Raw genomic sequence first — 20,655 nt, forward strand, 5'->3', positions numbered from 1 at the left:
ACCTATCTGCTCTCTTTACCATTTAGACCACAATACGTCAGTATCTAACTCTGTTTCGTGTAACATTACTGGGGCCAACTTTATTCTAGATCAATAATTCCAAAAATATTATAAGCATTCAGAAAATGTGTGTCCCCAATCCTCAAAATTGCTCATAAAAGCATAAAAATCGAATAATTTCAGTAAATAATGTCACATTAAATTTTGCTGACCAGTCGATGCACGTGATGAAATAGGCCAATCAGCGTTACCGTATTTGACGCTCAGTGAAATTGATGACGTAGTTTCCCAGAATAATCTAATCACGGTCGCCGTGCCATTGCACTGCGAACCAAAGATGGCGGCGCCCACGGAATGCAGTTCTACGGCGGATCGTACATTTTCTTCAAAATTTTGCGTTATGCACGTACATTGTACAACAAAAAGTAACTTCATCGTGTTCAATAATGAATCGTGGAAACGATTTGTTGATTTCGCTAGCAAATGGGTGAATTACGACTGCAAAGAGAGTGATATAGTTACCGAGATTGCAAAAAAGCTTGGTATTGGTTTTCACGATACTGATACATGCATTGCGGCTCAGCCCTCGCCGTCGAGTAACATTGGCTACCACTACAATTGCTATAAGCGCTTCTGTGACATCAGTAAAATCAGAAGAAAAGAGAAGTCATTTGCAAAGAAATCTACTTCTCAAGGACAAGGTAGGTGTAAACTCATGCACCGTGCATTGAGAATGACTTTAAAATTAACTTATGTAACGTTAGATTGGACATGTGAATGATGATGATGATTTGGTGGAAGACTAAGTTAGTGAATTTGTATCATGTTCAACTTGCCGTCGTAGTACAATTTTACTATAATTTTGGAATCATGGTTATTCAGGGAATTATAAATGTCAATGATTTGATATTAAACTTAAAGCCATTATTGGAGGGGGCGGACATAGACTACAGGAACTTTTGCAAATCTGTTAACTGGGGATCAGCGAAGCAGGTGCATACAACAGCCTTCCATGTGTGTTTCCTTCAAATTCACCTCATATCTCTTTGTAGCCTCTATAGTGAGGCTATATATACTTTTACTATATATACTAATTTTCACATCATATTAAATACATCAGTGTTCACTGTGAAGTGAACCGGTTCCCGGTGTGTACCCCAGTTTAGAATAGGTACACCGTATCCCTGCGTGTCGTAAGAGGCGACTAAGAGGGTTGGCGTCAGGAAGGGCATCCCGCCATAAAAACATTGCCTCAAAAAGAGAACCATGACAATTACAACTACATATGGGCAGGGTACAGCCCGAAGTACCCCGTGGGGGACCCCACTCCCTCTCGTCAAAACTCAAGGTGGGGAACCCGATCGAAGCAAGGATGGAAATCACTCCATTTATGACGACGAAACGTCTGATGCCCGACGTGGAGATCGGTTTCTGAGGTATGGGACATGGAATGTAGGGACAATGACAGGGAGATCAGGAGAAGTGGTGGAAGTATTGGTCAGAAGAAGAGTGGACATATGTTGTGTGCAGGAGACGAGATGGAAGGGAAGTGGTGTGAGAATGGTGAAGGGTAGGCAGGGACAGAAATACAAGTTTGTGTGGCAAGGGTGCCCAGAAGGCATGAATGGTGTTGGTGTCCTGTTGTCTGAGGAGTTTGTAGACAGTGTGGTGAGTTTGACGATTGTGAGCGAAAGGTTGATGATGGTGAAAATGGTGATTGGAGAGCTCTTGGTGAACGTCATCTCGGGATATGCTCTGCAGGTTGGTCGGAGCGATGAAGAGAAGGACAAGTTCTGGTGTGCAATAGAGAAGCTGATGGAAAACGTGAAAGATGAGGAAGTTGTTGTGGTAGGAGGAGACCGAAATGGACATGTGGGAAGGAGTATGGACGGTTTTGAGGGAGTTCATGGGAGTTACGGATATGGTGTGAGAAATGGAGAAGGTGAAAGGATTTTGGAGTTTGCTGATGGAGCTGATTTGTTGATTTGTAATACTCAGTTCCAGAAAGAGGATAATAAGCTCGTTACATACACGTCAGGTGGGTCGACAACAACTGTCGACTACCTGCTGGTGCGTAGGTGAGATAGGGGGCACCTCCGGGACACAAAGGTGATCCTGGGGGAGGAGGCCGTTTCACAGCACCACTTGGTTGTCTGCGACACAAGGGTGAAAGATGCGAGGAGAGCTCGGCAGGTGAAGTACCAACCGAGAATGAAGGTGTGGAGGTTGAAAGAGGTGACAGTGAGGGAGGCTTTAAAAGAGAGGCTGAGTATGGTGGAGGATGATGTGGTTGAGCTTGAAAGTGGTTGCATGTCAATGAAAGATAGTCTGTTGGGAGCCGTTGGTGAGGAATGTGGATGGACAAAAGGACCACCGAGGCACTCGGAAACATGGTGGTGTGATGATGAAGTTGGAAAGAAGATTGACGAGAAGAGGAAGAAGTTCAAAGAGTGGCAGAAGGCGAAGGGTATGGGGGCAGAAAAGGCAGAGCATTAAAGTTATAAGGCAGCCAAGAAGGCTGCAAAGAAAGAGGTAGCAAAGGCACAGAAGGCATGTTGGAAAATGTTCGGAGAACACTTGGATTTGGAAGAGGGTCAGAGAGCGGTATTCAGGATTGCAAATCAGATAGCGGAAGAGAGGTGTGATGTGATGGGGGTGAGTTGCTTGAAGGATGAAGTGGGACAAAATCGTTGTGGACCCAGATGGAATTAAAGGAAGATGGAAGAGATATATGGAAATACTGTTGAATGCAGAGAATGAATGGGATGGCAACATAGAGAGTAACCCAGTTTTAGGACCGGCAGAGAAGATAACTGAAGAGTAGAAAAGCGGGAGTACCGACGGGAGTTGTGGGAGATATGTTGAAGGCAGCGAGAAATTGGGGTGTGAAGAGAATGACAGAGATCTGCAATCTGGTTGTGAAAGAAGGCCGCATTCCAGTGGCTTGGGAACTGAGTACCCTCGTCCCTCTATACAAGGGGAAAGGTGACCCTCTGGACTGTGGCTCGTATCGAGCGATAAAGTTATTGGAGCATGGAATGAAGGTATTGGAAAGGGTGTTGGAGAGAGGATAAGGAAGAAAGTAAAGATTGACGAAATGCAGTTTGAATTTATGCCAGGAAGGGGAATGACAGACGCGCTTTTTATTGTGAGGCAGTTGCAGGAGAAGTACATAGAGAAGAGGAGGAAGTTGTTTCTTGGGTTGTTGATCTGGAGAAAGTATTCGATAGGGTTCCACGTGAAGTAGTGACATGGGCATTGAGGAAGTTAGGAGTGGAGGAATGGTTGATCAGAGTAGTGATGGCAATGTACAAAAGAGCGCGCACAGCTGTAAGGACGAAGGACGGGAACAGTGGTGAGTTTGAGGTGAAGGTGGGAGTGCATCAGGGGTCGGTACTAAGTCCACTACTATTTGTAGTTGTGATGGAGGTGCTGGCTCGGAACGTAAAGGAGGGTTTACCGTGGGAGTTGTTGTATGCAGATGATCTGGTGTTGATTGCAGAAAGTATGGATGGACTGAAGGAGAAGATGAACAAGTGAAAGGAATGAATGAAAGGAGACAAAAGGTCTGAAGGTGAATATCGGAAAAACGAAGGTGATGGCTAGTGGTAAAGCATGTGGTGAGGTGGAAAGAACTGGGAAGTGGCCGTGTGCTGTGTGCAGGAAGGGTGTCGGAGTGAATTCCATTCAATGTACAATGTGCGCTGAGTGGGTTCATCAAAAATGTAGTGGTTTGAGAGGGTCATTAACCAATGTGGCAGCTACATTCAAGTGTAAGGTGTGCTGAGGGAGCTGCAGATGGAGGAAATGTTGAGTTGGATCTTGGAGACGGCGTGAAGCTGGAAGGTGTGAAAACATTTTGTTACCAAGGAGACATGCTGAATGGAGAAGGTGGATCAGACTCAGCAACGGTTGCTCGAGTGAGATGTGCATGGCAGAAGTTTCGGGAGCTGAGTGGCGTATTGACGAGGAGGGGAGTGTCGTTGAAGCTGAAGGGAAAGGTGTATGCTGCATGTGTGAGAAGTGTTATGATTTATGGGAGCGAGACATGGGTAATGAACGCAGAGCAGCAACGAAGGCTGGAAAGGGTGTAAATGCGAATGGTTCGGTGGATGTGTGGAGTATCGTTGAGAGAGAGGAAGACAAATGATGAATTGCGAAAGATGATGGGAATAGAGCGTGTGATGGATGCTGTGAAGAGGAACAGTTTGAGATGGTTTGGTCATGTGTTGAGGAAGGATGAAAGCGAGTGGTTGAGAAGAGTGATGGAAATGAATGTAGAAGGAAGTAGAGGACAGGGAAGACCGAGAAAAACCTGGCTTAAGATGGTCGAAGAAGAAATGTGGGCAAGGGGGTTAACAAGGGGAGATGCCGAAAATAGGGCAAAATGGAGAAGATTGTCATGGGGACCGCAAGGCTAACCCCCGCTCTTGCAGGGAAAATGGCCTTAAAATGCCTGTTGTTGTTGTTTGTAGTGTTCACTGTGAAGGATATGTCAACTGTACAATGATGTAATTATGATGAACAATATTGTACAGATTATAATAATTAATATGAGTGACTATGCATGTACTTAATAACTAAACAATATTAAACATCGTATTGTATGAGATATAAATAACATGAAAATTGCAAATAGCAATGTGATTGGAGAGAACTTGTCAGTGTTGATCATTTGACTCACATTTTTGTGTCTACAGTAATCCTGATGTACAATACCCATAAAATAATACAAGAAAGATGATTATACAGATTTAAATACTTTGCATTATACTAACATTTTTGTTCTGTGTGAACACAACAAAATATGATGCATTATATGTATGTCATATTTGTGTTTACATGTACTGGAAGATCATGCTCTCACTGGGGTCTCTCATGCCCTGGGTCTTAACATCTGCGAAGTGATAATTTGAGATGGATAAAAATTAGTGTGTGAAACTTACAGTTATGCAACATTACAACAGTGGACATTTAATTTACAATTTCTTTCTTAACATCCACTCAAAGTATGTAACACTTCCCCCCCCCCCCCCCCCCCCCTCCCTGCATTTCAATAAAAAATGAGGTTAGAATATTGAGAGCTTGTAACTATGGTAATATTTTACCAACATAAACTTTTTCATTTGGCCAGAGAAAATTAATATCACATCATACATTTGGAGTATCATTTGTTGATGGGTTTTCATTAAATCTAAAACATCTGTTCCAGTCAGGACTTTTCCCAATTTCCCTGCCTCTTTTTCTCTCGGTGTTGGTGTTGTGTGTGGTTTAGTTTGTGGTTTCTGTTTCAGTTTGTGTGGGTGCTTATGGCTCAAACGAGATTAAGCGCATAAATGTTAATCATAATAATAATAATAACAATAATATATTCTTATCATTAATACTCTTAGTATTATTATTATTATAAATGCAAGTTATTAATTTATGAAGCCCAACAGATAATAACATGTTCACTGAACAATCCGATTAAAAAGCCAGGAAGCCATCATACACTTCATGTGCCATTTGTTAATACTAGGGCATGCCCGTACTATATATATATCTAAAATTATATCCCCCCCCCTCTATTTACATGAAATGGTTTGGTCCAAAGCGAACGGCTTGCGAGTACGGTGACAATCCCCCCCCTCTATTTACATGAAATGGTTTGGTCCAAAGCGAACGGCTTGCGAGTACGGTGACAATCCCCCCCCTCTATTTACATGAAATGGTTTGGTCCAAAGCGAACGGCTTGCGGAGTTTGGGAAAGAAATAGCCATAGCGTGCACAAACGCGCAGGAAAGCGAAAGAATCGCAAAGTAGTTTTAATTAGTTTTAAAACATAGTTTAACGCCAACATAGTTTGCCAACGTGAAATAAATGAATACGCTCTCAAATGTGCCGTCCGAGGCAGAGTCTGTTCGCCACGTTCGGCACACGTGATAGCTCGCTGCTCTCTGATTGGTTGAATCGTTTTTTGGACATAGCTCGCTAACTACTTGTCCGATTAATATGAAACCTTGAAAAGGCACATCCTCGGGTCCCCAGCAATATACCTGGCAAGTTTAAAGTATATCGGACCCGTGGTTGTCGAGAAACAGCGGTCACAGACATACATACATACATACATACATACATACACACAGAGATTACTGGAATTATAGATAGATGCATATTCATCAACTGCTCGTTATAGATTTGAGCACCCCTTGTGCGTGGGGACATGGATATTCTTAATCAGTGACACATTTTCTACAAACCCATTAAAGTTTTAAGTTGCCCTCATCGTTGTTGCACAAAAACTGAAAATTAAGCGCATATACACTGCATGCCCTATGGCCTAATTCTCTCTTCCCCGATCCGCACCAAGTGTCCAGCCCATCTCAGCTGATATTTCACTAATCTGCCCATCAAGCTCATCTGCATACCAATCTCCTCCCTCAGTTCATCCATCCACCCTCTTCACTCCCGCAATCCTGCTGACCCAGTTGTTCTCGCAAACCTGCAGCTTCTGTTGTTGTCTCTCTGTCAGTGCCACCATTTCCAGACGGTAAAGGTAGGCCAGCGTTACATACGACATCAGAACATTCCCTTTAGATTTTCTTGATGTCTCTATATCTGCAATTACTCCCTCCACTCTCATCCACACATTCACACCCACCTGAATCCTCCTCCGCACCTCTGCCTCCGACTTACCATCCTGAGGCACTGTTCTGCCCAGATACTCAAACATATTTCCCTGTCTTATATCCTTCACCTCCAAGCTGATATTCATTTATTTTCTCTGTTGCCCGACCCACATAACCTCAGTCTTCTCCATACTCATCTTCAGGCCTTGTTTCTCAAATGCCATTGTCAAGTCCCCCAGTACTTCCTGCATCTCCCGCCTACTCTCCACCACAACATGCAGATTGGCTGCAGACAGCATCCTCCCCAGAATACCCCTTATATTTACCTTCCTGCTTACCAGCTCCATCACTATGATAAACATGAATGGGCTGAGAGCGAGAGCTTCCTTTCCTCAAAGAAATGTTCACGCTGAACTCCTCCGACATCCCAGGACCAACCAAAACTCTTTCCTTCGTTCCCACGTACATCCCTTCCACCAACCTAACTTCTGCTTCCGGCATTCCAAATTCATCTCAGTTTCGCCATCACTATCTCTCTTGGAACAGTGTCGTATGCCTTCTACAGGTTCACAAATACCAATATCATTTCACCTTTCACCTCCAACCTCTTCTCTTCTCTTCTCTTCTCCACCAGCTGTCTCAGGGTGAACATCCATCTCCACCAGCTGCCTCCCAATTCTAAACCCCTGCTGCTCTTCTCTGATCTCAATCTGCACACTCTTCCTTATCCTCCCATCCAGAATGCTCTCCAGCAACTTCATGACATGACTTAGGAGCATAATGCCCCTGTACTTCCCCGGATCTTGAACATCCTCCTTCCCCTTCCAAATCGGCACAATTAACCCTATCCTCCAATCCTCCAGAACCGAACCCTCTCCAAAATATACCTTCAATAGCCTCTTCGCCCAACTGACTCTGACTTGTCTTTCTGCAATTATCATCTCTGTACACACCTTATCAATGCCTGGCGCTCTTCCCTTCTTCATCCTCTTCAATGCTGTCCACACCTCCTCCTCTGTGATCTCCACCAGCTCCACTTTCCCTTCCAGCTTGCCGTTGCTTCCTCCCAGGTTCAACAGTTCTTTGAAATATTCTCCTCACACATTCAATACTGCCTCCTCTGTTACGAGCCCCCTGCCACAATCCCACTGCCCCCATTCCCCCCCCCCCCCCTCCATTCATGTCTTCACTATCCTTATCCCTGTCCGGAGCCAATTTATAGATCATCTTCTTCACACCATCCTCTTCCAACTTGTTTTACACCTCCTCATCCATACCATTTCTCACCTTATCCACAGCTCTCCTTTCTGCCTTTTGCTTTTGCCAATACAGGTGCAGCCACCCTGCATCTGGAAGCCTCCCTCTATGCTTGATCTTGTGTATCATCTTCCAAACCTTCTTTTCACCAACTACCTTTGCTACTTCTTCCGTCTACCATATCTGGTTTCTATCCCTCGATGATGCACCCTTTCCTGATGTCCTGTCACACACAACTTCTGCAATTCCCCTAAATGCCCATCTCAACAATCCTCTCCAACAATCTTCTCCAATAAGTTATGTCAATCAAGCTTTTGGGTCTCACTATCTGCCATGATCTTTCCTGGGAAAACCACATTTCCAAGCTGGCCTCCAAAGCCAGTCGCCGACTGGGCATCCTCCGTCGTGCAAAGTCCTTCCTTGGCACACCTGAGCTCCTCACCACATCCAAGATTTTCATCCGCAGCTCAATGGAATACTTTTCTCCCCTCTGGGCTGGTGCTCTTGCCTCACACCTAGCTCGGCTTCACGCTGTTGAAACCAAAGCTATCAGAATCATTGGAATCTCTCGCGATGAAGCTAACCTTTCCTTTCACTCACTCACCGCAGGCAGGTTGGTGGACTTTCTGTCTTCTACTGACTCCTCTCCGGCCTAGCTCCCCCAGCTCTGTCTGTGCTCTGTCCCCCAAATATTCCTGCAGGTCGCACAAGATCTGCCAGCAAACCTCTTCTGGTGAAACTGCCAAAATCAAGACTCTCTGCTCACCTTCACTCTTTCATTCCTCTTTTCTCCTGCCCCTGGAACAAACTCCTTCACTCTCTTCAATCACACTCCTCCCTCCAGGTCTTTAAAACAGCTGTTCACCACCATCTCTTATCTTCCCCCATCCAAAACCTTGATCTTTTCTACCCCTGTTAATGTCACCCCAGATCCACTTTTTTGAAATACCGACTTCTTTCCTTGAAGTCCTAGCAGTGTCCATGTGTTTTATACCTCAACCTTCCCATGCCTCCTCCCCCAAAGCCCCTTCCCTCCCACAGATCTTCTGGTGTCCCTGTTCTCTACTGTTGTACTTGTGTGCTTCCCTCTCTCTCCCCATCTTGTCTCCCGCTCCCTTTATTATATGTTTTTTTTAAGTGTCCGTTTGTTTTTTTTGTGATTAACCCTTGGATGCAGTGATTGGGCCTCGGAGGCCCACAAGGTTTTTTTGTTGCAAAAACTATACTGTACAATTTTTTTTTGGAATGAGCCTCATTTTCACAGACTTTCATGTTGTTACACAAAATTCAGTGACATAGATAAATAAAAATTTCATTCAGGCCCGTGGGAAAATCCTCATTCTTCACTTATAACCCGAAAATCCGACATAAATGCAGGCCTGGGGCCTTCGAGGCCCCGCATAAATGTTGTTGTACTACTATGTTAAATCATTATTTTCTTAATATGAGCCTCATTATATGCTCCTATAACTTGGTTACAAAAATTCGGTGACAAAAATATGAAAATTTAAAAACTTTACACGAATACATTCGTGGGGCTTCCGAGGCCCAATAGCTGCATAGGTGTAGGATTTTTGACAGTTTTGGACATATACATTCAAAATAAAAGGATTAGTGAATCATATTTTTTGAGCAAATACTCCTCCATGAGACCCAACTTTTTAGAGAAAGAAAAAGTTGAAAAACCAAGAACAAAAATTTTTTTTGCAAAAAAAAAGAAAAAACGATTCATTACTTGTCGGGGATTCTTCCAACTAATAGGATCAATGATTCACATTTTCTGAGTAAATACACATCCATGAGCATCGACTTGGATTGAAAAAGGATAGGAAAGAAAAAAAATCTAGAAAAAAAAAATATATATAAACATTACACGAATACATCCGTTGGGCCTTCGAGGCCCAATGGCTGCGTTTATGTAGGATTTTTAACGCCTGCATCCAAGAGTTAATGTTAGCTCTTACACGAGCCTCGACCTTGTATACAAAAATAATAATAATAATAATAATCTGTACTTCTTCCACTCCTCCTCCAACCCTACTCTTTTTCACTAAGTTGCTCATACCTGGCCCTCATCCACTCCTTGCACTCTATGACAACGTTGCCCCTACATTTCCCCCACCTATTAACCTTCCAACCCCTGCTTTTAACCCCTGCCGTTTTCTTCATCCTCGCCACAAACACCACAGGCTACCTTATGCACAGATGATGGGCCTTATGTAACATGCTCTCCCACCACTACCTTACTAGCCTTAACACTCCACAGCTGTCGCTTCTTTACCACCACCAAATCCAATTATGTTCTATGCAGTCGACTCCTATAGGTAATCTTGTGGCTTTCGGGCTTTTGAAAGAATGAACCGGCTATGGCCGTGCCATACCTCACCACCTGCTCCACCAGCTCTTGACCCTCTATTTTCCTCATTCCCCAACCAAATTTACCAACACATTCTTCTTCACCCAGCTCCGCTACTCCGCCATGCATGTTAAAGTCCCCCCGCAATACACAGCATCACCTTCAGCTCAACTATTCTCATCATCCTCTCCAGTGCGCCTCTGAATTGCTGCTTCTCCATCCCAGTCCTTCCTGAGTGTGCCCATATACCGACATAACACACACCATTTGCCTCTGTATCAAGCCTGGTGTTGGCTTAGCGGTTAGGGTGCTGGCTTGGGATCCTAGAATCCTGAATTTGAATCCGGGTCGATCTCTGAATTAACGCCAGGTGGGTTGACCCAGCCTGTCATCCTTCCGAGGTCGGCAAATTGAGTACCAGCTTGCTGGGATGAATGTACCGGTGTGTGCCCCGGTTTAGAATAGGTACACCATATCCCTGCATGTTGTAAGAGGCTACTAAACGGTTGGCATCAGGAAGGGCATCCGGCCATAAAACATTGCCTCAAAAAGGGAACCATGATGATTGTCCTGGAGCCCGCAAGGCTAACCCCCGCTGTAGCGGGGAAAAATGGCCTGTAAAAGGGTTTTATTTTATTTTATTTGCCTCTATCACCATCCATGCCAAAACTATCCATCCCTCCCATCTCTCCACTCCAACACCTGCTTGCTGATCTCTTCTGATACTATTATTCCCATGTCATTACTCCTTCCTTCCCCACCCAAGTGCAACAGCTTGCATGTTCCTACCAACCTCCTCGTCCTGTCTCCTTTCCCTTTGGTCTCCTGTACACACAACACTTCAAACCTCCTTCTCTGCATCATCCCCACCACCTTGTCTCCTCTCCATCAATCCCACATTCAAACTATCTAGCCGGACCTCACTTCTGAACCGCTGGCCACTTGGCAGAGCCAGTACCAGTTTATTCAGTTTTGAACGCTCAGGTCACCAATCAGCAGCGTTGCCCGGGCTGACCGACTGGACCTACTACCCTAGCCTGTTATCATAATCCTGTGTGCACGCACACATAACACCGCTCTTTCTCCACTCACCTCCCCTCCCTTTCACTTTCCTGCCCCCTCCCTCTTCACCCAACTCCTCTCCCCCACCCTCGAGGCACTCATCCCTACCTCCACCCCACTCCCTAGCTCTTCTCTTCTCTTCTCTTCTCTTCCTCCCACCACCTACTCCTCTCCCCTTCCTTATGTCCCACTCTTCCCGCTCTCCATAATAACTTAAAGTTATGCTTATTCAGCTTACAAGCAAATACTTTTCACAAAAATCACTCAGTTTAAAAGCCACTCAATTCGACCTTTAGCACGCTCGCACAAATATGCTCCTTGACTCCTACACTCTGTTCTCCTCGACTCCCATGCTTGGACACCCAACAGCCAAATGGGAGGCCAGACGAGGAACAGGCGAGCAGAAATGTCAAAACAGGTCACGAACAGGCGAGCAGGCACAACGATCAGGGAGGCAGGATGAGGAACAGGTGAGCAGGAGGAACGAAACAGGGATGTAGGACTAGGAACAAGGGAAAAGGAATGATGAAACAGGCCACAGGCAAGCAGGCATGACAAAACAGGCCAGGGACAGACAAGCAGGCATGATGCCCTAGGAAGCAGGACGAGGAACAAACGGCCAGGAACGACGAAACAGACCATGAACAGGCAAGCAGGCAGCAATGACGATCAGGGAGACAGGCGAGCAGGAATGACGAAACAGGAAGGCAGGACAAGAAACAGATCAGCTGGCACAATGACCAGGGAGGCAGGATGAAGAACTGGTGAGCAGGAACAACAAAAACAGGCATTTTACTCGACCTTAATCAGTGATGTAGTTCCAGAGTTTAGTCGATTTAAATAGATTGTCAAATAAAGGTCACATGACCCTTGACCTTTGACCCTGTCATCTTGTGATTCACATCATACCTCCACTCACAATGGGAAAACCACTCAACCAATCCATGTCAACATCAGATTATCCTATCAGGAGTTATGTGAAATTTATCATTTTCAGCGAAAGGTCACATGACCTTTGATCTTTGACCCTAACATCTAATCAGTTAATCTTTGCATCATAGTAACAATCAGTTAAACGTCACATGACCTTTGATATTTGACCCTAACATCTAATCAGTTAATCTTTGCATCATAGTAACAATTGTACCAGGTTTGGTCAAACTTCCTTCAGTGGTTCACAAGTTACCATGGTAATGAAAATCTGCTAAGCACGGATGGGCCGGATGGATGAACAACCCCCAAATAAAGTCTCAGGTGCCTTCGGCAGCAGAGGCATTAAGAGAGTATTGTATTAATTATCTAAGAGTGCGTGTGCACACAAAACCAAACGAACGACAATGTAAACACCGAAACACGTCATTTAGTGGTAACAGAAGACCCATAGTCTCACTCTATCTCTCCATAAAAATACAGGTATATCCCCACAATGTATTTCTGTGGTCGGCCTTTGGTATTTGTGCAATCTCTGGAGCTTCTGAACCTCACTCCAAGCTATAAGGGCATTAGGCGACGGTGAGGATGTCAAAAGAACATTCGGCATTGAGATCTGAGATCGACGGTGGGCATACCTTGGCCTTGACGTTGTGCACATTGTGTCGAGTCAGCTGCTTCTCACCGGCTGCTGGGATGAGGATGTCGCATGGTGCTTCCAGAATATCATGGTCATTGTAGGGCTGAGCCCCAGGAAAACCCACAATGGTGTTGTGTTCCTGAGAAGGCATACACCATGTTGTATTATATTGTGCTTTGCATGTTTCTCGTTTATTACCTGAACCACCGAAAGATGGCTGAGGTTACATTTTCACCCCTGCCTCTCTGTTTGTTTGTCTGTGAACAGGATATCTCAAAAAGTTGTGGATGGATTCGGACAAAACTTGGTGGACAGGTTTGGATGTGTGCCAAGGAAGAATTGTTTCGATTTTGGGTGAAGATCCTGATACGCTTTCGTTTAAATTTTTCCAGTGATTTTCAGATCCCACCACTCTTCCCACGGATATTTTATATATCGAGAAATCCTTTTTTCCCATTGATATTCTATCCTCCCAATCTTTCATTTTGCTCTACATTCTTTCCCAACTGCTCTGCCCTCCTCGATCGTTCACCACCCTGCCACAACACCCCCGAATCCTTTTACCTTACCAGTTCTCAACTGAATTTTTCCCTTGCACTTCAGCTGTTTATTCTTATTTTTTATTTTTTTTATTTTTTGCGTTGTTTGCATTTTACATGTTTTCTTGCATTCTTAGATGTTTTTTTACCTTGTGACTCATCCTTGTTTTTTTGTACAGTAATGCAAGCTCACAAATGTGCAGACAGATGCAATAACCATAAAAGTATTGGTTAAATAAAGTGCTTTGAGTGGAAAAAGAGGAACTGACCAGCCACTGGAAATGCGCTGCAAATGCAGTTTTCATACGAAAGTATGTAATAAATTGCGCTTGAAGAAACAATGCAAGTAAAACCTTCGAAATAAAAATCACAGACCATCAGTCTTGAAAACCCACCACACTCTCATGACCCTATCATTTATTACAATATAAATCTTAAGCTTCTACCACCAAATAAAATGTTAGTATTGTAAGAGCCGGGGCTCTTGCTTGAGACGGACGAAGTGACGGGCAAGACACAAACTCGTCCGAGAAGATGTTTATTGTAAAAACCAACTCGGGAACTCTCTAAAGCCCGTTTATCGGGCTGCATATATATCCAAAACCCGAAAGCATAACCGAAACCGAAAGCCACGCCTCGCTGGTCACGTGACTGACAGGTGCAAAGGATCATAACCGCACGCGCGGCACGCTTTGGTGGTCACGTGACCGGCCACCCCGGCGCCGAGGTTGTCCGCCGGTGACGTCACCGGCTGGAGCAAGGAGATTCTGCTGCTGGTCTCACTTGGGGGACCCATGGGTCGCTACACATGCCCCCCCAGAATGGACTTGATCCAGGAAGGTCAACCTGAGGGGGGTCCGGATGACCCGACCGAAACGACCCCTGGCCAGTCGCGGGGGGGGGGGGGGGGGGGACGGGGGGGGGGGTCCGGTGTGGTGGCGGGTGGTCGGACGGGGGGTGCAGGATGGGGGGGCGGCCGAAGGGCCGGGCAAGTCCTCGGGGGAGGCTGCCGAGGTTCCTCGCGGGCCTCCCGAGGTTGCAGTTCGTGGGGTGCAGTGCCGAGAAGGCTCGAGCGGTGCACGCGAAAAGCGGGTGAGTCAACCGAGGGGCTGGTCAAGGCCTCGGGGGAGGCTGCCGAGGTTCCTTGCGGGCCTCCCGAGGATGCGGGGCTGGTCAAGGCCTCGTGGGATGCAGTGGACGGGGGGCGGCCGAGGGGCCGGGCAAGTCCTCGGGGGAGGCTGCCGAGGTTCCTCGCGGGCCTCCCGAGGTTGCATTTCGCGGGTGCAGTGCCGAGAAGGCTCGAGCGGTGCACGCGAAAAGCGGGTGAGCCAACCGAGGGGCTGGTCCAGGCCTCGGGGGAGGCTGCCGAGGTTCCTCGCGGGCCTCCCGAGGATGCAGGGTCGGAGAAGTAGTTGCGGTTGTAGTTGTAGGTGCGTGAGTGTGATGAAGCGGCCGTGCCGCGAACGTCAGTGCGCGCGAAGGTGACGAAGCAGCCGTTCCGCCAACGTCAGTGCGCGCGAAGGTGACGAAGCAGCCGTGCCTTCGGAGGGTCTTGGAATAGGTTCGCCCCTCCGGGCATAGAGGAGGAGCCGAGCGCGGTGCGCGAACCTCATAGTCATGGCCGTCGTCGTTACCGAAACTCCGGCATGTCGAAACCGCGGTCGAAACTGCGCCCGAAGCCGTGCGGGAGAAGCCGGCGTCACCAGCCTAGGTGGCTTCCCTGGCTAGGGCGCACTTGCCGTGTCCGTTTGCAGCCCCCGCATCCATGCGGGGGCAATCAGAAGGTAGCGTGTTCAAATCACGTCGGGGTCACCAGTGTAAGAGCCGGGGCTCTTGCTTGAGACGGACGAAGTGACGGGCAAGACACAAATTCGTCCGAGAAGATGTTTATTGTAAAAACCAACTCGGGAACTCTCTAAAGCCCGTTTATCGGGCTGCATATCTATCTATAATTCCAGTAATCTCTGTATGTGTGTCTGTGTGTCTGTGTGTCTGTGACCGCTGTTTCTCGACAACCACGGGTCCGATATACTTGAAACTTGCCAGGTATATTGCTGGGGACCCGAGGATGTGCCTTTTCAAGGTTTCATATTAATCGGACAAGTAGTTACCGAGCTATGGCGATTTAGCCGTTCGCCGTTCGCTTTGGCTTTGCGAATGGACCAAACCATTTCATGTAAATAGAGGGGGGGGGGGGGGGTTCTGTGGTCGTTGCGAATGGACCAAACCATTTCATGTAAATAGAGGGGGGGGGGGTTCTGTGGTCGTTACTGCCACGTGGTTTCAAAGTTTTTTTTTGTTGTTGTTGTTTGCACGCATGTTTTTTTGCACGCACGTACGGGCACCCACGTACGGGCACGTCCTAGTATATCCAAAACCCGAAAGCATAACCGAAACCGAAAGCCACGCCTCTCAGGCGAGGCGTGATTCGGTGGTCACGTGACTGACAGGTGCAAAGGATCATAACCGCACGCGCGGCACGCTTTGGTGGTCACGTGACCAGTCACTCCGGCGCCGAGGTTGTCCGCCGGTGACGTCACCGGCTGGAGCAAGGAGATTCTGCTGCTGGTCTTGCTTGGGGGACCCATGGGTCGCTACAGTATCTTATTTTATGGAAGAAAGAATTATGTATTTCCTATTTTGGTTTTACATGGGTCCATGAACAGTGTGAAAAATATTTCCAATAAAGACCAATACCAATAAAGAGCCAGGAAAGAAAAAGAAGAGGCAAACCACCCATCTATTACACTGGTCGACAAAATCGAACATTTTTCTCGAACATCAAAGATGTAAACACACTTTTCTCGATCAGTTTTGCACGCCCATTTCAAATCTCCTCCAGCACGTCAAGTTTTCATGATGAGACAGATCAAATTTGAAAGGCAATTTTAACCTTTCAAATATCACAAAACTTCTACGTGCTAGAGGAAAATGAACTGTGTTTTATACCTCTCCCACCCCCCCCCCCCTCCCTTCCTGTTCCTCCTCGCCCCAAGCCCTCTCCCTTCCACAGATCTCTCGATGTCCCTGCTGTCAAATGTTCTACTTGTGTGCTTCCCTCTCTCCCCAGCTTGCCTCCCGCTCCCTTTATCTTATGTTTTATGTGTCAGTTTGTCTTTTTGTGATTAATGTTAGCTCTTCCACGAGCCTCGATGCTGTATACAAAAAGCAAAAAACAAACAAAAAAACCCCACCAAAAACAGAGTTAGAATCAGTGTCTAGCTATCTAGGCCGCCTTCTCAAGAGCTATCTAGGCCACCTTCTCAAGAGCTATCTAGGCCACCTTCTCAATAGCTATCTAGGCCACCTTCTCAAGAGCTATCTAGGCCACCTTCTCAAGAGCTATCTAGGCCACCTTCTCAAGAGCTATCTAGGCCATCTTCTCAAGAGCTATCTAGGCCACTTTCTCAAGAGCTATCTAGGCCACCTTCTCAAGAGCTATCTAGGCCACCTTCTCAAGAGCTATCTAGGCCACCTTCTCAAGAGCTATCTAGGCCACCTTCTCAAGAGCTATCTAGGCCACCTTCTCAAGAGCTATCTAGGCCACCTTATCAAGAGCTATCTCGGCCACCGATAATTATATCTGATGAAAATGACTTGCTGGCCAGTGTTATCTATCATCTACTAATAACTAGAACGGCACTCTTTGACGTCGCGACGTCAACTGACATGCCTCCGCCCACATTATTTGATCAATATACAAATTTGTACAAAGTTGGATTTTAATCCCTTCAGCTGTTCTCAAGTATCACATTTTTACCTGACATGACCTTTGACCTCTGACACCAATATCTAATCGGTTCATCTTTGCATCGGCATGATATATACATGTACAGTACCAAGTTTGGTCAAAATCCCATCACTGGTTCACAAGTTAGCACAGTCACAGAATTTTTTACCGAATGGGACCTATGACCTTTGACCTCTTCACCCCATAATCGAATCCATTCATCTTTGCGATCATTATCCTGTACATACAACCTGTACCAAGTTTGACTTGGATCCTGTCAGCCATTCTTAAGTTATTGGGGTAACGAAAATCTATCACGGATGGACAGACGGACGGACGCATGGACGGACGGACGCACAGATGGACTGACAACCCGAAAACATAATGCTTCTGGCGACTTCGTTGGCGGAGGCATTGAAATAAATGCACAGCATGTGCATATGCTCACCCAGCCTTTGCAAAAGACACAATAAAGCATCTCAAAATGCAAAGACTGTTCGCATCCGCTTTGTACTCAAACTAAACTTGACGAAAATAACAGCTAAAAAATTTTAAATAAAGAAGTAAAATTTATTCATTCGTGTTATTCATGTTCTCATAACGGTTTGTTGAAAAATTTGACAATAGTCAGACAATGTTGAAAGCAGCAGCAATAGCAGCGAATGCACATCAGAACCGCACCAGTTTGTAGTCCTCCAGTTCCTTGGGGTCAATGCCTCCAATGTTGTAAATCGCACCATCAATCTCGCCAATGCCCACACAACGTGCACCGTAGCGATGTAGGTATCGCATTGTGTGCAGTCCTACATTTCCACAACCCTGCAAAGATGCGAAAGAGAATGTGTGTCACAACAACCTTTACATGATACACTGATACAGTAACATTACCGAAACCATAAAACAGGTATTCACTCAGCCCGTGAGGTAGCCTCACCTGTATTACAAATGTTTTATCTTTCAGGCCTGGTGTGAATCCAATGGAATTCATGTATGTTGCCTCGTTGATGAAATTCTCAATGCCGTGGAAGACTCCACGACCTGTGGCAGAGGTGCGGCCATGAATGCCACCCTGGCTGATAGGCTTGCCGGTGACACAGGCATTGGCATTGATTTCCTATGGGGCACAAAGAGAAGCTTGGTTTGTGAGACTTAGAAAACCACTGCTCGAGTCGTCAGGCAGAAACGCATCCATTTAATCGATATCATCACACATTTGGCCGTTTGTGAAATAGACCACTGCCAAAAACAGCGATGCATCTCAATACGAGTACAAATAACTCGAAAAAGAAGATTCGTTCTTGCAGCTCTGAAAATGACTGTTGGTGGAGGAATCAAAAAGGGAAAACATTTTGGCAATTCAACAATTTACTTGTAGCATTCTTTTTTGGCCATTTATTAACATGAAGATTCCACAGCGCAGCAATTGATTTCTTGTGGCGTACCGAGTGACCCATTGTATTGGCATAAGTGTCAGCAATCCAAGACATTTCACGCTCGCCCGTGCTCATGTCTGGGGCAGGAACATCAATGCCGGGTCCTGTAACATGGCAAGAAGTCATGTCATATTGTTAAAAGGCCAACAAGATAACCAACATTGCATGCGAGAAACAGCTCTCTTCAACAACGTACAAGGAGGTCGATGGTGGAAATTAGCACAATGGCTTGTATCAAAACCTCAAACTGGGCTATTTTGGAATGAAGGACGAAGGCCTCTCTCAACTAATGTTGAGGGATGTTTGCTGTTTAGCAATCTCATCACGCTTGCCAATTGTAGGTTGGTGAGCATGCAGTGAGGTTTGGGAAGGAAGAAATAGGGCCGCTGGCTCGATTTTGCTGATACTTTTGATTTCTCTGTTGATTTGGGTACTTGAGGGTGTGTGTCCAATTTACAAATGACGTCCACGTACCTTAATTAGGCATTTCATGTAAGGTACTCGTAACTGATTACCTGATATAGGGAATGCCTTATAACTTCTGAACCAATGGACATTGAGTACCAGTTCAGTGGTAATTCCCTGTGTGTCGCAAGGGGCGACTAACAGGGTTGGTGGCAGGAAGGGCATCCGGCCATAAAACATTGCTTCAAAAAGGGGACCACGGTGCCCAACAAAGGCCGACCCCTGCTCTGCGGGGAAAAGTGGCCTCTAAAGGTGGCTCAATGGACATAGGATGAATTTGGTGCCTAAATATAGGTTTTTCGGTACAGGGAATTGATTGCAATAAAAATCTTGCTGATTGGAACACTCCTTATCAGCATAAATCCTAGCTGCGCCCCCCCCCCCCCCCACAAACCCCGTGATACAGAAGATTTCTCATAACTACCAAATTGGTAGAAATGGAATGATGATTTGTGTGTCCCAATATCGGCTTTCAGGTTGGGGAATTAAATTATGCAATACCTTTTGCTATTGGAGCATCCCTCATTAGTATAAATCCAATATGGCTGCCGTATGATACATGCGATGGATAACCGATATGGGTAATCTCTTATAACTTTTGAAGCAAAGGATATAGAAATACGGTTTTGGTATCTAATCATAGTTTTCCAGGTATGGGGAGTTGATTAAAGATAACATTGTGTTGATTGGAGCATTATTTATCATCATAAGTCCAATTATAGTGAACATAAAAACATGATAAATTTGAGTGAGACCATCAAACATTCAGTGACATGTTCATCACCATATCATATACATGGTATCATCTACCATTCATCATCCATCATATCAACTGATCATCTCCTAATGCCTTAAATCATGAAGCCTCGTCATCATGTTAACCAACAATTAAATCTGATCATCATGTTAAGCCATCTATGTATGGACAATCTTAAACACCATCATCATCAACAACCCGGTAATCCAGCACGTTTGAGCAATCGGTGCATTTACAAAGAGGTGTACAAACAAATCCATTTTTCATGCAGGAGCAGTTCTTTTTGCCTTCACAGCTGCCCTTACACCCACACTTGATCACCAGTAGAACTGCGACAGGGGCTGGTTTGCTCAAACATCTTACTGGCATGAGTTTATTTTCAACTATCCCGCAGGCATTCGATTAGATGACGGGTAGGGTTGGGCTCCAAGTTGTCAAGCATAAAAATTCTCACGAGAAAATTAAGATTCATATTTGTGATTAAGAACAATGCAGTGATCATGAAATTTGGAGAACATCAAGAGAAAAATGAGAATGTCAAAATCTGCACATTCTTTTTTAATACATGGTCCAGGCTCGTGGAAGAGCTAGGAGACATAACAGATCAGGATACAACATCACAAAGGGAACAGCGGGAGAAAGGGAAACACCAATAACAGGGTGCAGGGACAAGGTACACAGAGATAGATGGACAAACAAGGGATGCAGGTAATGATGAGGGTTAGGGGAGAAAGCAAGGGGTGTACAAGATGGATACATAAGCAAAATTTTGGTAGGGGCGGGGGTGTAGAAAAGATCATGACTTTGGATGGGGGATGACCTGAGATGGTGGTGAACAGCTGTCTTGAACACCGGGATGGAAGAATGAGATCGAA

At 45.7% G+C, this 20,655-nt stretch overlaps 1 protein-coding gene across 1 annotated transcript in view; it reads right to left on the reverse strand.

Annotated features, from left to right (window-relative positions):
- LOC137432548 (glutamate dehydrogenase, mitochondrial) overlaps window positions 1-20,655 on the reverse strand; it is a 96,673-nt gene that overhangs the window by 40,023 nt on the left and 35,995 nt on the right. Inside the window, exons 5-8 of the mRNA XM_068124578.2 lie at window positions 18,568-18,662; window positions 18,060-18,239; window positions 17,807-17,944; window positions 12,855-12,995 (exon numbers count right to left, since the gene is read on the reverse strand). Of these exons, the coding sequence (XP_067980679.1) occupies window positions 12,855-12,995; window positions 17,807-17,944; window positions 18,060-18,239; window positions 18,568-18,662 (554 nt within the window). The remainder of the gene's footprint in view (window positions 1-12,854; window positions 12,996-17,806; window positions 17,945-18,059; window positions 18,240-18,567; window positions 18,663-20,655) is intronic.

This window comes from Myxine glutinosa, chromosome 8 (assembly GCF_964187855.1).
Source record: "Myxine glutinosa chromosome 8, kmMyxGlut1.1, whole genome shotgun sequence".
NCBI classification, from domain to species: Eukaryota; Metazoa; Chordata; class Myxini; order Myxiniformes; family Myxinidae; genus Myxine; species Myxine glutinosa.